The 18,810-nt window shown below is 36.2% G+C and overlaps 1 protein-coding gene, 1 long non-coding RNA gene and 1 pseudogene across 2 annotated transcripts; 1 reads left to right on the top strand and 2 right to left on the bottom strand.

Annotated features, from left to right (window-relative positions):
• Positions 1-5,746: 5,746 nt before the first annotated feature.
• Positions 5,747-8,456, bottom strand: LOC120210019 (protein SMG8-like). Its single transcript, XM_039208855.1, has 2 exons — positions 7,917-8,456; positions 5,747-7,484 (listed from the first exon to the last, which is right to left on the bottom strand). The coding sequence occupies exons 1-2, from the start codon at positions 8,358-8,360 to the stop codon at positions 5,889-5,891; spliced, it is 2,040 nt and encodes a 679-aa protein (XP_039064786.1). The 5' UTR covers positions 8,361-8,456; the 3' UTR covers positions 5,747-5,888.
• Positions 8,457-9,992: 1,536 nt separating this feature from the next.
• Positions 9,993-18,326, bottom strand: LOC120210017 (annotated as a pseudogene).
• LOC120210018 lies at positions 10,983-13,830 on the top strand. Its single transcript, XR_005524470.1, has 2 exons — positions 10,983-11,234; positions 13,734-13,830. It is a non-coding gene; the product is annotated as an uncharacterized LOC120210018 (long non-coding RNA).
• Positions 18,327-18,810: the final 484 nt, after the last annotated feature.

The following is an 18,810-nucleotide window of genomic DNA, read 5'->3' as shown; positions in this document are numbered from 1 at the left end:
ATGTTGTTTTTGTTTCGGGTCAAATTGGATATAGATATGTATTGGGTCAGCCAAATTTTAGACCGTGTATGGTTTGGATTGGGTATAGTTCGAGTTTCGGATCAAATGTGATCATAATATTCGGATTAATATCATGTATTAGGTCGGGTAATCGGATTCGGACCAAGTTTACCGGGTGTAATGATGTTATCAAAATCTTAGCCTTTTGATTATTTCCCAAATTAATAACTTTGAGCTATGTATTATTGATCATATCAAAAGGAGAGAATATTTAATTTATATTCCGATTAATCGGGTGGAAATGAAAATGTGAAAGTTTGAGATATGGAAGGAAGAATAATTGAAGAAGTGTTGAGCGCCGATGTTATGAGTAATTGAAAGCCGTTAATGTCTTCCCCTCTTGCTTTGTCGTGTGTTTATGTATACTTTTCAATGCCCACCGCATGCATCACTAGTCCAAAGAATTCAATTCCACCCACTTTAATAGGGTAGGGTTTTCCTTAAATATAGGTTTCAAGGGTTAGGATAAGCTTTGTGTTTGACAGATTCGATCTTGGATTTAAGATAAAATTTTATTATTTCAATTTAAAATAGTCATTATAATATATATATATATATATATTCAATTACTTTTTCATTTTGACAAATAAATCAGAAATCAGATTTATATATAGGGTAAATTACACCATTCCTTTATTCTCTCTTCTATTTTTCTCAACCAACTTCCAATTTGATCAATTTGCTGATTGAACTTTACAGATTGAATCATGTTGCCCACTCTATCGTTAACTATTTAACGATGTTATGGCGTGACACAGACATCAAAACGTCGTCGTTTTTAAAAACTCAAATATACTCCAAAATAACGTCGTTTCAATGAGTAAAATAAGAGAGAGTAAAGTTCAATGACTCATGGTGTAATTTACCCTTTTTTCTTCTCTCTATAGGGCACCTCCTTATGTATTTATTTTTTTATTTTATATTAAATAATAATAAAAAAGTCACATCATCAACTATTAAAGAGAAAGCGGTCAAGTGAGCAAAATAATTCAATTGTAAAGTTTAGTGAACAAGTTGATCAAATTGAATTCAATTGTAAAGTTCAGTGAACAAGTTGATCAAATTGAAAATTGAATGAGGAAAATAAAAGAGAGATATAGTTCAATGAGCAAGAGTGTAATTTACTCTTATATATATATCCACCTATATACAAATATCCCAAACTTATCTGGAATGATTGTCACCCGACAGACACAGTCAGTGATGGAGCAAAAACAAAACAGTGAAATGACAGGTAGGGGATGATTTGATTTCAATCATTGATTAACTTTATTCCAATTTAATTATCTTTTTAAGGATTCTATTCAATGTGAAATCAAACGTAAATCAAATAATCTTTTTGTTCATATAATAATAACAATAGAAGCAAAAAGTTTGTCCAATATCTGAGCAGGTAGGCTCATTATGAATCTGAATCTGCCTATCAGCATCTTTTTGTTTCTCAATTTCCCCATGCCTACAACAACGAATGGCTTCCCCAAGCATAAAAAACAGGTGCATGCAGTGAGATTTTGAAGTTTTTACACCATCTTATTTGTTCTTCGAGCTCAATAAAAAGACAAAAACCGACGCAGCATGCTTGATTCCTTCAAGGCCAGGACCCATCCACAAACTGCAATAACCACTATAAATCAAGTTGTACCACTTAAACAAAGTTAATTCTATAACATGTAATACACAAACTCATTAAGACATGGGGATATGATTCTCCGAATACATGAACAGATTTATTGACAAAATGAACATGCTCATGTCACACATATCCGTATCCGACACTCACACCCAAGTCCAAGTAATCATCCATTACAACCACACATTATCCATACAAGTTCAGCACATTCATGCATTTAAAGAACCAAACTTGACATAGTTATTTTAAAGAAAATCAAGTCATACACACACACACACTCATTTTTAGGGTACAGGCAAAAAAAAGGGTAAGTCAGGACATAGAGAACATACACATCACCACGAAGCTCCACTTGAGAGCACCGACCACCTACAAGTCCAAGTTACAATTTTAGTATGAAGCCCAACTATCTTAGAATGATAATAATTGTCCTTTTCTCCATGAAGGGGTGTCAATAAATTTCATACCTGAATGACTGAACACTCGCAATTTACCTCTGCCTTCTTATCAACATCACCAATTACCAAATGCATGAATATCATTGCTCTGCAAATACATATCGAAATATAAATTTCATACACTTAGTTGAGGTCATTCTGGAAGAGATGGACAGATATCCTAATTATACATATTCGGATCCAATCTTAGTCTCTAACTCTAACTTAAGGACATTCAACCCAAGTAGAACTTTCATTAGGTTGGTCCAAAATTGAAACTGAAACATCAACCGGCTATACGAGAATTCCTTCTGGGTCCTTAAAGCTCTAACTTGAGCCTTTCCCCCCATTAATGCAACATCTTCAAGAGGAAAAGTAGCTAAAATTTCACATTTCTGTTGACATGCTTTCAAACTCGTACTGCTTAAGAAAAATTAGCTCAAATACAAAGAAAACGAAAATCCTTCTTTAGGAAAGAAGTGCATAAAGTAAGAGTGAGGACATAATTTATAAACAATGCCACTCTTGGGGGGGGGGGGACCGTACAAGTTAACGAATTATAAATTAAAGGTTAAACAATAACAGCTTATTAAGAATCTTTCTGAAAGCCTGAACCTCTCACCTGAGTCTAGATGGAGGTGGTCACACAACTCAGCCTGTGCAGATTCATCATTGGTGGCAAATATCTATTTTAGACATTCTAGGTTCCGTGACTTCAACTATTTGTAAAATCCCTCATTGAGACCAATTCCTTTGGACATAAGTTGCAAAGCTGTGCCCCTAACAATCCAACCAGTATCTTCAGGTTTATCTTCAGATGGGTTCAGAGAATGCACACTTTTATCATCCACTTGTACACCATATATAAATGGCAGTCTCAATACAAGAAAACTCTCAGGTGGTAAGATCACTTTACATCCAAGGCTGAACTGCAACTTTTCTTTGCGGTCTGGAACCGATGAGGGTAAGCAAGATGCCTACAACAAATTCTTCCTATTATTTAGACAAAATAACAGTGAAAAATCACTGATCGATTTGAAAAAATATATTAAGCTTAAGACACTTTATTCCCATGACAGATGCATGTCATAGAAGCTGTCGATCTCCTCTTTATAATCAAGTTGCTATGATATCAATAAAGGGAAAAATCAGACGACGACATAAAAATAACTGCCCCAACCAAAATCCTCAAGTACATAAGGTTTGCTGGGAGTAGTGAAACATCATTTGGATCTCATAAATAGTGGAAGTAAAGCTCATGCATGAGGAAGTGAGATATACCTTGAATTGTATAACTGGACAAGCTGCCAAAACAACAGGAAAGGGAGGTGTGACCTGGAAGCAGTTCTAACAATCAGCCACATTGTAAATAATGGTAAAAGGCTAAATTGCATGTATTAGTCACCTAAAATGTGACAGATGAAACATCTGTCAGCTAAGCATAGCTTAATGAAGTTCCAGACTTATACTTTGATCATTCCATGAAAAATAATTAGGTACCGCATAAAGCAATTGATGAAAATAGAGTATTTTTGTCCAGATGATCCACTCCACTTGTCAAACCGTCAACAAAGAAGATAATAGCTGTGCTATTCCTATATTAGTTAACGAGGGCGTTTCTTGCTTTTGCTTCTTTCCTTTTTTTCCCCAAACAGTTGTCTTTCTTTCAAGTATTTTAAACTACAACTTAATAAACAAAGATGGCCACAGCACAGCATTTAATTACATCAACATAAATGTAGCGAGAAGCATGCACTTTCTAACCCAGTGGATGATACTATAAATTTATCATAGATTATGTCACTAGAACCAAGTATTCACTATGTCAGAAATTTGATTTTTCAAGCATCTAAATACAATATTGATTAAATGGATCAACAATCCGGAGACATGCCCGGTTCTTTATGTTCATCTGGTCAGAGAAATTGCTAAGATAGTGATGGAGTTCAATGTTATAACTAGGCTTGTCAACAGATGTATTAATGGGGAAGCTGATAGTTTAGCTAAAACAGGCATAGGCTAGTGTAAGGTCAGGTGCTTTGGTTGTGTTAGGTGGATGTCTGTTGGAGATGTTTAATTAGGGTACTTGTGTATTTTTTATGATCTGTACCTGGTTGTATCTTTATGTTTAGCAATAAAATTTTGGGCACTCTTTTCCTCCTTCCAATGGCCATTGAGTTTTTAGGAGCTTGATGGTTATGAAGGGGTTTTTTAATGAGGCCCTATTCTTATAAAAAAAATTACTAGGGCAGACAACCAATTAGCATGAGAGCTATCCTGCCTCAGATGTCAAGAGTCCCTTCTAACTCATTCAAGCAATGAAAAAATCATGCATACTGAGAAGATGAACACATGGAATTGATAAGATTCCATATCAATCTGAAAGGGCATATGGTCATTAAACCGATGTACTACATTGTACACAAGTTAAGAAAGTTTAAAGAAAAACGTGAAAAGACTTTGGGACTCATACCAGAAAAATTCTCTGAAGCTGAGATATTGTGCTTGCAAACTTAACCTTTGACGGTTCTTTTTTATTCCAGATAGACCTGCAGTGTGGACACTTCAGGTATATTGGTAAATCTCTATTTAACATGGAGAAAGAGGATCCACCATTATCAAGGCTAACAGAATGAAAGCCTTTTTCAAGGTCTCTTACAGCGACAGGCAGACCTGCCACATTCTTAGATGTCTGATTATGCTCCTCAGGCATAGGAAGTGGCGGCAGCCCATCTTTGATGATGTTACTATTTCCCACAACTTTTTTTGCCTCATCCTTGTTTTTCACCTTATTTACAGAAGCAGCTTTAATACCATTATTATTGCGATGAACTTTACCCTGCCCGTTGTTCTTGCCCACCGTTGAAGAATCTGTCGATTTGTAGTCTGAAGCTTCCGCAGAGCATTCTTCAAACAATGAATATGGGGGCCTAAGTTGGTTGAGATGCTCTGGGTACAATAAGAAACGGTGGCCATGAGGGCACTCATGCTCAAAACCAACATATGCCATCACATGCTTCATCTCAGAGTTCAGTCTTGCCTTTTCATCATTGATCATATTCACAGGAACAAAATTACTGCCAATTCGTACGAAAGGATCACTATCAGCTCTACCATCAGAACTTACTTGATTCAAGTTTGGAGTAACAGACGACATCCGTATGGATTTTTGAGATCCTTGATCAACAGTCGAATGAGCTTCCAAACTGAGAGCACTTGCCTTATGTTTCTTTGTTCCTTTTTCAGGGCCTGATAAAGGCTGTTTCCTCTGCTGAAGAGGAGGGAATCCTGAATCTGCTGCTGTTGACCCAGCGACAACTTCCGAAAAAGGTTTTTTCATCGTGAAATTGGGAAGGCCTCTACCAAAACTGATCTTGTTACCATTTAATTTGCTGATATCCAAGGGGTTTTTGGGATTTTCAACAACATTCTCAGTTTCTCCAGAGCAGACCTCTGTGGAATTAGCCTTCTTCAACTGAACATCAGCATTAGTCTCAGCCTTAGAATCTCTACTTGACCTACCCACAGAACCAAGTTGTGTAGATCTTGTTGATAAGCCATTATGGGTTTTCTGTTTCTCTAAAACTATTTTCCACTTTAAAAGGAACTTCTCAGCGGTACTGAACCCACTCTGAAGTAAGCCTTTAGAAGGTTCATAGTACCTTGCACTGCCAATACGAATCAAACTCCAGGAAGATGGTTGAATTGGTCCTTTGCTGCTTACTTCTGGTAGCTGGAGCGCTGACAGAAGCTTGTCACAGTCAGGAAAAGGAATTGGAGGAAATGTTTGCCGATTCAAAATCGAAAAGGTCAGATCGCAATCTCCGCGTCCGACCACAAGCACAAGCATGAAGAAAGACATATCCACTTGAATGAGGTTTCATCAAAGCTCCTGAAGGTAACTCATCTGTCTCAATGTCATGTCTTTGGTGCAAACATGGTTTTCCAGTCAAACTAACAGCATCACAAAGTTGTCTTCCAGACTTCCATATTGATGTGCATTCTTCCTCCAGCTTCTTTGCAAACAGTTCCACTGCAGGTCCCCTGACCATTGAATGAAAAGTATGCAGAGCCCTTTCCAAATGAGCTTCATGCTGTGATGTGGGATACCAAGCAGGCAAATCTTTCAAATAAATCTCTTTTGCAGCTGGAAGGGCCCTTTCACACCACAAACTAGAAAACTTTGTGTTAATCCCTTTACCACTTTCCAACCAAGATACTGCAATATCTAGAGATTCGCTGCTTCTAGAAGCAACCCCTTCACCCTGGTCAGAAGCAGTTCTTCGACGAGGTTTTCTTTTACCAATCTCAGTTTCATCTATAAAACCACGCTTTGCAGAGAGTAGTCCATGCAAAATAAGCCGACTAGAAGACAGCCATATATCTAAAGTTGGGAGTTCAGGCGTAGTCAATGTCTTCGCAGAGGCAGTTGAGGCGGCGGCGGCGGCGGCAGCAACGGCCACCAAACCAACACCAGCAGCAGGGCCACTATTGGTGTTAGTCAATCCCCCTCTTCCCCTCAAAATATCTGACTGCCTGTAGATAAATTCCTTTAAAGATGATAGATCTTCTTTGCTTGAACTTTGACTATGAGTTTCGAGCAAAAAAGAATCTGAAGTCGCTTTTCCATTCAAAACATCTTCCACAAGACCAGTGGCAAACTCCAGAGATTCCCCATTCTTAGTTGTTGACTTGTCCAACAGCACAACAGCCCTGGATGCATCAAGCGAAAACAGAGGGGCTGAATTTGAAACACTCGCACTTCTTGGCCCACTGTGGCTGTCTTCTGAACCCAATAGTGTTCGGCATTTCTTAATTAAAAAACGGATCTGTGCCTCGAGGGATGACTGCAGTTTCTTCCGGAAACCACCTTCAGAATTACTTGCAGGACGTGCTAACACTACTACAGAGGCAGAACCTTTCGTGGGCAACATTGGCTTTGCTAAACTGCTTGAACTAGATGAATGATTAAGTGAGGATGCCTTTACTGACTCCTCGATGTTATTAGCATTAGAATTAGGTACATCAGAGAAATCATCAATGAAAACAAATAGCATCACCGGGGTACACTGGCCTGGAAACAAAGAAGTATAAGAACCTACACCTAACATGAGAGAGATAGCTGACGCATTGCGACCTAACATGCCACCAGTTCTACCTGGAGAAGTTTTGGCAGCAATTGCTGTTGCTGAAGAGCGAGAAGATGAGGAAGAATGAGGCTTTGATGGCAATGGTGATGTTCGAGATCTTACATATGGGATTAATGCATGCTTAGCAGCTTGCAACACCCGAAATTTTTTCAAATTTTGAGTATTGAAACAAGATCCCTCCTGAATGTATACAATAATGTGGCACACCTGCATTGCCAATTGAGTTAATTATAGATACATAGGCTATAAGTAATCATTCAACAACATGCTTTCTTATAGGGTTATCAATTTCCAGTCGGCTGATAAATACTACCATATAACACAAAAACGATAAAGAAAGTTCAATGTACTACACTAAGAAATATAAAGCTTTAATGCCAAATAATTAACATACTGGTATGGGAATGCCACCACAATATTTCCTTTTTTTTGGCAAGTATTGCTTGCCTCGTCGATCTCATTTTTATGTTCTTAACTCATAATCAAGGAACTTATTGTCAGGATTAAGCTAAGGTTGTGAATACATTTAACAGGAAATAAACTCAAATTCAACTAATACAAGTACATAATACAGATTAAAACTGATATTTTACAATCGAACGAAATATACCAATTCAAGACAACCTAAAGAGAACTTACAGAGAACATAAAAAGCAAGCCTTGAAGATCCTCGAACTCCCGTTCCTCCACAACCCCATCAAAATCCGACCCGGAAGTCATTGACCCATCAAAAACCGGGCATCCATTTGAAGAAAATTGTAGGAACAAGATCCCTTTATCTTCTTCATGATAGTAATTAATCCTCATATGCTTGAACCAATCACTGAGTTCATCTCTGTCAAGAGACAAAACCCGGTCCATTTGACCTGACCCGAACACGTTGGAGTCTACAACTCTGTTAATGAGCTGGGAAGAATTGTCGGGTCTCCGAGATACGAAACCCACCACCACGACGCCGTCGGGAGAGCGGGGAAGTGAAGGTGAGGAGGCTGGTAACGGAGGGGGAGGATTCGAAGAAGTGGGTACGGGTGAAGGAGGTGGGCGGGTCAAAACCCGCATTGAAGGCGGGCTAGGAGAGTCCATGATTGAGAAAAAGGGAACATAAAACGGTTAGATTTGCCGGACTTCCATTGAAAGAAATTCACGAGTAGAAGGAGCTTTGGTAAAGGAGCAACAAAGTCTCCGCTTTTTTAAATTAAAAAATAAATAAAATGACATACCTATATAATTAACCACGAAGCCATGGACTTCTGAGATTTTGAGCCCACGTCCTAGTCCAACAAAAATAAAATCACCACATGCACATAGAGCCTTGGTTCTCTCTCAAAAGTTTTATAATTGTTTTTTTTTTTTTTTGTTGCCCTTGTGACTCTCATTAATTGGGACCGATGCGGATCGTACACTTAGCCGTTATGAGTGAGTCTTTTAGAGGAAATTTTTTATATACATGAAATTCGAACTCAAAACATGCCTAAGCGATATCAAGTTGTTTATCACTAAAATCAACCTATTGATGTTTTATATTATTTTTTTATAGAAAGCCGATAGTTTTATTAAAAATAGAAAATATCCAGAATTACAATGAAAATTTACGAGCATAACCGTAAACGTAAACTAAATTATAATTAGGACATTTTCCTATAACCATTAACACAAAAACTAACCACCTAGATCACACAATGACCATAAAAAGAAAAGGTTAAAAACCTAACCAATACTCGAATAAAATAAAGATACAAACAAATCTGAGAGTCCAAAGCAAGGAAGATTAGCAAGATAAAAAATAAGTGTAATATTGATCAGTCGTGGCGATATCAAATTCAACCATGTAAAAAAAAAGATAAACAAAAAAGGCAAAAAACCGTAAGCTACCAAAATGCAGAGAAAAACGTGTCATAAAAGCAGAGATAAAAGTATCATAAAGACAGAGAACATGTCACAAAGACATAATTATTCTTATTAAAAAATTAAACAAAGACATAACTATTCTTATTAAAATTTACACAAGTTGTAAAAAAGAGAAAAAAGAGACAAAGAAGAAGAGAAAGAAAACGACTAGTGTTTTATATTATTAATAATGCGTTAATATAAATATACTTATATTATTATACTATTAATGATACGTTAATATAAAGATGGCATGTATAATATTATGGAAATATACATAACCGTAGTGCTAAAGATGTTTCTTATCAAAGAACTCCATATGTAAGTATGCAACTAGTTGGATACATTACATGAATCAAATTATCTTAATGATTCAAAGGATAGTTATAATCTTTAGAAGTTTAAATTTCGAATACATAAAGTGTTTAAGTGTTCATTGTCAAATGAGTTAGAAATCTTTCAAACAAATGTATCTTCTCAATCCCGTAAACCAGCGCTTTGAAAATAGACAAGAAAAAGAGGTAAATGTTAGAATTTGAATCCCGGAATTCGGCTGAACTCGTGAAAGATGATAAAATTCATTGAGCATCTGAATCTGCTCCTCTGTTTTTGTGATTAGGTTGGTTGTCTGTTAATGTCTCTGCAACTACCGGAAAAAAAAAACCGAATTTGTCAATTGGAAGCAGATGGATTCGAACACCGTAACTTTACTACTGCACATAATTGTGCTTGCTGATCCACTGTTTTGATAGCGAACGTATGGCAAGGATTCTGGAATTTGCGATTCTTGCCTGTTCATATTCATAGCCATCAACAGCAACTAGAGTAATTTGATCCGCATCAATGCACGGACACCGAGGCTCGAGCATCAATAGCAAACATGAACCTAAATCGACCCTTTACACTAGCTTGTGTCCGGCTATGCTTAGTTTACGATACAGTTGCTTTTCTTTCCAGTGAATCTTTCGTCAGCCATGTAAAGTTATCAATTTAGTGGTTCACTATTATGGGCAGTGGTGCAATACATTAAAAATAAATATACAACCATTTCGCGTCTATACAATTCTGCATAAATATACATATACATATACATATATGTACATGTATATATGCTTATGTTCAATATTTTCCTAGTTTTAAGATCTAAAAGGCTAGAAAAAAACTAGCTTTAAGGTAGTCAACAGCTTACCTAAATTTAAAGTATTCTTCTAGCTCTCAGATACGAATACATGAGAAAAAATGCCACAACACCACCAACAAAAATCCCTGCTGTGGTTAGCCAGAAGGCAAACTGCAATTGAATGGGGTAAGTTAGCATAGCAAAAGTGAGAATCATGTCGATGCAGAACAAATCAAGAATGAATAAGAAGATATCAAATGTTCAAACTTTTTATGATGATCATACCATATGTTCTTCAAGGTAGGACCTCAAGTTCATGCCGAATATACCTGAAAAACAGCAAGTATAATCTTGAGCCTCTGGACGTAGGTGCTCATAACTCTCACTCTAATCAGCACCACAGCATTTATTTTTTTCTTTCCTTTTCCCTCTTTTATCTTATTCCGAATATAGGCAGTTCCTCTAGGTCAAATCCTCCCCAACTTAAAAAAATAAATGAAAAATAACAATATCACCATATTTAACATGATAAATCCATGAACTAACCTACAATTATACTTGAACAAAAACAATTTTATTGTCACATGATGATCAAGCGCATTCTAGTAACAACTCATGATTTTGCAGCATCTTAGATTTACAATTTTTACACTGGCAAGCCATGGAGATTCTGATAACCAGACATTTGCCCGATTCTTGTTTTAGCTGCCATTCAACAACATGCAATCACAATAGCCTAAGCTATTCAAGAGGGTAAATTATAGCAACAAGGCCACCGTGCCTTATGGTAAGCAATTCAGGCATGTAATAGATAGAGGTTGGCTTGTATTTTTCTTGGTGGGGGGAAGGACAAACCTGCTACTAGAGCACCGACTGCCACACAAAATGTCCCAACCTGAAGAAGTAGTTCCACTCTGCTTACCTCAAGCCTCCGAGAGCTGATAAAAATTGTAACATCCGCAATAACGAGTTAGTGACTAAATTGAAAAGTTTCAGGATTTGGTGATCAATTTAGGAAAAATTGAAAAGTTTAGGGATTTAAATTGTAATATTTTGATAGTGGGTTAAATGGTAATTATGGAAGAATTGAAAGGGTATTATGGTCTTTTTATGTAAAAAGATATTTATTGTTTTATTTAAAGAGAGAAGCTTATGGGTGAGGAAGTGTCTGGAAAGCTTCATTCTTCTTCTTTCTTCTTCCTGTTGGTTTACTTCATAAGGGTGAGTTAATTTCAGCTTCTTAATTCTTGAATTTATAAATTAGTTTCGATTCTTTGGGTAGTAAATAAGCTTAAGGAAAGCTTATATGGGATTTAAACAATAAGATAAATGAATTAAGAAGGAATTTGTAATATGAGTTTTAAGATGAAATTTTGATATGGTATGGTTGTTGAAGTTTTATGGATGAATTTGACTTGTCATCAATCTAATTAATAAGTATGAAGTGTTAGAATTGGATTTAGAACACATTGAAAATTTAGTGTGATTCTTGAATGCCATGTAAATGATGGAAATTTGGGTTTAAAGAAGTGATTATGGAATAGAAATGAGTTTAAATATGTGTATAGAAGTTAGGAATATTAAAGGAAGTAAAATATGAAGGTTTAAGCTGAAATGAAGTGAATTTCGAGCTCAAAATATGATTTCTGGGCAAGGGGAATCGATACCCATTCAAGGGGAACCGATACCCCTTCAAGCGAATAAAATTTCCAGAATGTCATAGGGGAACCGATACCCCCACAGGAGGGAACCGATTCCCCCTAAAGGAAATTTGTAAATATTGGTTTAATAAGTTCGTTTAAGTTGCTAGTATGCAACTACAAGGTGTAGGTATCTAATGATTGCCTCAAAATGTACATTTATGTAGATTCTACGCATAAAGCAATTCCGGAACATTTGGCAAGTAAGATCGATCAAGGGAAAGATAAGAGATTGGAATTGACTAGTGAGGCCAAGGTGAGTGCATACTAGTGATAAGTAGTGTTTAATGGAAATAAGACTTGCGATGAGTCTATTTCCTAGAGTAATATGCATGAAGTCATGGACATGATTATGTGTGGTTATAATTATATGTGATTGTCTGTATTACATTGATTGTATGTATGCATGATTAAAGATAATGATAGGCTTTGTATATGCTATATGATTTATGTAAGGCTTTATTATGTAATAATGGAAGAACATGGAATAAGTTATATGATATGGTATAAGTGATTATACGAGAAATGTTAGGAGATTCTAAGAGAATAATATGAATTCGATGGCATAAATAAGGATACATAAGTTATATAGGTGTTTCTTGTGTTATATGAAGCATATATGATCATATGTGAACAAGATATGATATGTATGTTTATATGAATATCTGAGAAATGAACTAAGCTATATGATATGTTATATGACATGGATCTATGTAACTACGCGAGAAAGTATATAAGCTATGTGACATGTAAATGTGACTCATATGAAAATGTTCTATGAGTAATTGAACTATGTGTTATGTGAAATGATAAGTATAAAAGAAAATGCCCATGTTATGTGTCTTGAGAGCTAAGGGTATAGTTGGCATGCCAAGAGTCGAGGGTTTACCTATGTTCTACGGAACATATGGACAGTTTTACCTATGTCTTTCGAGACATATGGACAGTATACCTATGTTCTAAGGAACATATGGACAGTTTACCTAGGTTCTTCGGGACCTATGGACAGTTACCGAGGATCTTTATGACCTCTGGATAGGTCCTTCGGGACATTTATATGAGCTGTGATGACAGCATAGTGGTGCACAACCTCAATAGACTCACATATCTACAGTTCTCACAGGTGTACATGGGCTAATCAAGAGATATAAACAAATATATGTTAGTGATATGATAAATGTATTACAAATGATATGATGTTGTGTGTGTATAGTGTTTGATTGAAAAGGTTAAGCATAAAAGTATGTGATTACATGATAAACTGCTAATGATGATTTATGTATATGTATGTATTTATTGTTAATTAATCTGATATAATTTTACATGATATGAGGAAGTCATGTAATTTGGTATAGCATGATAGAACAGGACATGCATATATATTGATATATGTTATAAAGTGCATTATAAGTTTTTATGCCTCACTAAGTCTTCGACTTAGCGTGTGATTGTTTCACACGTAGGTTTCGAGAAGAGTAAAGAGTAATGCGGAGCAAGACAGGTCAGTTCTCCTTACCAAATGTCAGATCAGAAAATATATGTATTGGTTATAGAGTGTAGTTGGCATGTAGTCTAAAGATATAAAATTGTATGAACTCTGATATATTTTGTAAACGTTTTGAATAAGTTAAGTGTTATCAAAGTTTTTAAATTACTCACTATTTTATACGAATAAATGTTTGAAAAGTCAATGTTACACTTCGGACTCGTATCCGGGTCGGATACGGGTTGGGGGTGTTACAAAAATAGTTAAAAACAGTGCTATTTCATTAGTTAAAGGATTGTGGATTCAGACACAAATGAAAGTTAAGTTAGTTATGGATCTTAAAATTCAAATTATCAATATCACGGATAAGATGATCGCAGGATTTTAGAGGATAAAGTATTGAAGAAACCTCAAACGAAATGGTGATGCTGAAAACCAAAGCAAATCAAACTTCATCAATACCTTAAATTGACAGCAATAGAATCCTCCATTTCTTTTGCAGAATCAAGAAGCCTCTCCGCCTGACCATGGCAAGATTCACATCTGCAAATGCAACAATAAATTGTAATCAGTTAGAGCCATTGAAAGCAGAACATGCACACAACAAGCCCTTCTGCCTGGCCCGTGAAAATGAAACCAACAGTCGGCCTCTTCTAAGAAACTCTACTATTCCCATGATAACCAAACCTCAAAATACAATTAAAAAGCTCTAGCAAGCAAAGTTGAAGATCATCAAGAATATAAAAATGAAGAATATAAATGATAACCTGTTTGATTCACAAAACTACATACTAAATATGCGTCATAAATGGAACAAAAGAAAAACCTTTGAAGATAATTTTCCAAAAGCATCTCAATCTCTTCCTCCTCTTCTGTAAAAGGACCAAACCAAATTAGAACTTCTCTTAAAAGAACACATCGAAACTGAGTTTGATGAGAAGAGTTTACCTTCAGCAATCATTTTTTCTAAGGGCAGAGAACATTCCATTTCATCAGTTCCCTTTTTCAAAGTACAGTTTCTTCCTATTATACATATTCGACGTATTTCATGGGGGTCCTCCAAAAGATCAAGCAGCATTTGTCTAAGGGCCCCTGCTCTTGAACCCAATTCAACCTAGCACGATAAAACAAAAAGAAAATATAAAGATATCAACTATTAATTATTATGCAACTAAACAAGATTTTGTAAAGTTAATATACCAAATTCTGCTTGCCAATACGAAGTTGCTCCAATATGTCAGCAGTTAATTTGTAAGGCAACTCTTCAAGCAGAGCTTGAACCTACATATAAGAAAGAGCACCAATGATTAAACAAGTTCATATTATCGAAAACTATCACATAATGACACTGTAGGCAGTCAAGGTACAAACTTGTAAGTTCTGAATTGATCACGGTGAACATACTGAATTGTTTAGGTGTATAACAATATATTATAAGAAAAACATCCATTTTAAGTTTATCAAACCAATTGTCAGAGGACAAATAGAATTAGTTACTTTTTAAGGAATGCTTAGAGTACATGATAATAACACAAAATAAGGCTCCCAAATGAGCAAGACAAGCTTCCCATTAATTAAGCCCTATTTGAATAAGCATGCTCGTTCAAACTTTTATCAGGCGCAAGTTTGAATTTCTATATAATTAAGCTCAGTAAAAATTGTTTTTAAACGGCAATAACAAGCTCCTGCATGATGTTCAAGTTTGATATTCATGGATAACTAATTAATGATTTATTCTATAATAGAAAAACCCCTTGTTATTTTTTCTTAGGTATTCAATTAGATTATTTAGTTGTTTAAAAGTTAATGATCATTAGCATAAAGGCACTCAGTGCTTAACACCCTCTTCCTCACACTTTCCCTCTTTAACAGAATTGACCAAGCTTAAACTTGTTCAGATTTCATAATTAACAACAAGCAAAAAATATTTTCAAGACCAGTTTCAAGTTGATAAAGAGAACTTGGTTCATGTGCAACTGTTAAGAGTAATAGGACAACATTGTAACATCTTGAGGGGACCGAAAATGACTGATTAGGCATAACTCCCTATTTTTTTATAGCAAAATTTAACTAGAAGGCCAATGAGATTTTTGAGCCTGTGTGAAAGAGACAGGAGAGGAAAGATTTAAAAATATACAAAAAGACATGGAGCCAAAAAAAATTTCTTGAATCGGCTGTTCTTTCCTATCGTGAAAACTAGTTACTACTGAAATTTGCTTTTAACCACTACAGTAGGGATGGCAAACGGGCGGGTCGGGTGCGAATATCCCATCCCCATCCTCATACCCACATACTATTTTTCAATCTACCACCCGCCCACCACTCATGATGGGTACAAATTTTCAAATCCACACCCGCCCACGCGGGTACATTTTCAAATCCATCCCCACACCCACTACCCACTAGCGACGTACCCATCTAGACCCGCCTGACAACAAACTAATGAGATGTTGGAGTTGGTTCTCAGACAGTTTGTGATGGGGTAGCAGCACATGCTTTAATTTGTCAGAGGAGTGGCTCTACGAATGTTATGGAGACAGATTATAGGGAGCATGTAGTCGCAGAGCTGGATTGTTGTGTTGCTTTCGATGTTAATGCTCATAGTGCGCCTAATATGGGTTTTGAGGGGCTAAAGAACATGGAAACTGCTGCTTTTGATGTTAATGCTTATAGTACGGCTAATTTGTGTTTGGATGGGCAGTATGGGCTAAAGAACATGAAAAATGACGTGGTTAGTGGGATTATGGGTTTAATCAAAGAGCCGAATATTTCCCTAATTAAATACCAGATTAAAGACTAAATATCCTTAATATTTAGTTAAATTATATGTTATATATTATATAATATTAAAATTTATAAATTAGTCTCTAAAATTATACCTAAATTCATAATGGTCCAAAATTTAATAGATATTTAGCTGGGCGGGCGGATGTGGGGCGGGCGGATGCGGGGCGGACAGATGCGGGGCGGGTAATGTCTCAAACCCATTACCCACCCACCACCCACGACGGGTACCACTTTATAAATCCACACCCGCCCACTACCCGCTAAAATTATATCTATCCCCGCTCCAATTGGAGCGGATGCGGTGCGGAATCCACGAAACCGTACCCGTTTGCCATCCCTACACTACAGTAAATGTCCAAGAAATTCGGGGTCTGCAGCTTCATAAGGACTTACCCAATTCACCATAAATCTCGTGAAATAGTGAAAAAAGAAAACAAGAAATAAACAAAATACTCACTATGTTTCCATACTCACACGAGGTTCTATATCCATTAGTCTCTGCTCCAACCGCTGTATTCGTGAAAGTAATGCAGCTTCGACAACCTGAAAGTATCACACCAAATGTCTCTCACAAAGTACAGATGTCAAAAATCATAGCTTCCTTGTAGATAAACCTATTTCATTAGCATATAAAAGCAAGGGTCCTCGTAAAGACACAAACCTCAAGCTCGAATGGCATGCAATGCCCTCCATTCATGGCGTTCAGTCTAGGCAACAATGTGTCCATAAAAGCCTTTCCGCCTTTACTAAAAATGACCAACACATGCAACAAGTCACCATGTCAGTTTGAAGAGATGAAACAATGAGAATGTATTTGCACCGGTGCAAAATTACCGATGATAGTCGAATATAAGAACACAGTCTCTCATTGCAATTGCTCGTAATGATCCCAGCGTAAGTAGAATTGCATGCTCTCGTACCTTAGAGCATTGAATAGAGAAAAATGATTTAGCAAGCACATATTAGACAGAAATAGAGAGAGAAAAATTGATACTCAAAGCCAATACATTGGGACCCAAGCATGACAAATAAAAGGATAAGCTTGAGAAGGAATAGCACAAATAGAGATTACCAGAAGAGAAGGCCCCGAGTTTGTCAAAAACAATGATGGGTCGACGCTTCGGATGTCTCTCGGACGAAGGCCTAAGAAAACGGTGAACAAAAATTAATCCACAATAAACAAATAAGTAAATAAAAGACAGTTATTTTCCTGCAAGTAAAGCTTAATAATAAGTAAAAAGATGAAAAAAAAATACATTACCACTTGATTTCAGTAATTGACGTCGGTTTATCTTCCTTGTAGATACTACTCCATTTGACTTCACCTCTACCACCTTTATATGGGGGAAATTAAAGACGATAATTAAAGTTATAAACCATTCAAAATAATAAAAAAGAAAAAAAGGAGACAAAGCTGGAATGCAATCCAAAAACCCGAAGAAAAAATGGCAAATTAGTAATTAGCAACTAATCAGAATTAGCACATAATACATAATTGCATGCAACTATCTTCTTCTAATATTAGAAATAAATGAAAAAAAGAAGGTAAAATTCTACTTATCTCACTGTAATGAAGGATAATAAAAATAAACACCTCATAAACAGGCTCACGAATTCCAAGCGATGGAGAATCACCGGAAGAGGTAGTGATCCTCTGCGTCGCAACTGCAGAGCTAAGGTGCTGCTGCGAGTTCGGATATTCAGTCCCTCCAAATTCATCATAATCGCTGCCAACATTCTCAGCGGCCAACGTTTCCGGTTGGTTCAAACGGTCTTCTTTCGTGAACGATCTGGTAGTAAAGTACTTGATCTTGCTCCTGCAAGAAGAAGAAGGTTTCACTTTGACCGGGAGTAGGGGAACCCCGCTCTTTTGAAGCAAAAAACGGCGAAGCGGTGGGACATGGAGAACCGAAGAGAAGGTAATGTGTGGACGTGGATAGAGAAGGAGATGGAGATTTAACAGATAATTGCAGAAGATTTGGATAAGAAGAAGAAGGGAAAGGAGTTAGCGCCATAGTTTTGGTTTCTTCTCGTTGACAGAACGGATAAACTGGCTTCTGCTTTTTCCAATCCGTTTTATCTTATTTTATTATGATGTGGCTTAGAATTAGATTCGTCGTCTTTTTATTTCATCTTTAATGTAAATGGTATATTTCTGATTTTAGTCCGTTGAACAAAAACTATTTTGATTTTAGTCCCTTTATTATATTGAAATTTGAGGATCTAATCTCCCCTTTAATTTCACATAATTCCTCTCTAATTTTTTTATCATTATAAATTTAAGGACGGAAAATAACTTTATTTTGTTTTTTATAGGAGACAAGACAATAATTGTTAAAGGTGGGGCGTTCACGGTCGGTTAACCGTTACAACGGTTACTAAATTTTGTTAATCATAATCTAATCATTAAGAAACGGTTAATCGTTAGCAATTAATCATTATTAACGGTTCGATTATAGGGCACCCTATGATTAACCTATTATAATATTTTTTAAACATAACACAACTTAAAGTTTTCCAATTGTTATAAAATTTAGGATGATGGAAACATAT

This window comes from Hibiscus syriacus, unplaced genomic scaffold (genome assembly GCF_006381635.1).
Source record: "Hibiscus syriacus cultivar Baekdansim isolate YM2019G1 unplaced genomic scaffold, ASM638163v2 tig00021875_pilon, whole genome shotgun sequence".
Lineage (NCBI taxonomy): Eukaryota > Viridiplantae > Streptophyta > Magnoliopsida > Malvales > Malvaceae > Hibiscus > Hibiscus syriacus.
Note: the sequence above shows the minus strand (reverse complement) of the source record. Positions and strands in the feature narration are given on the sequence as shown.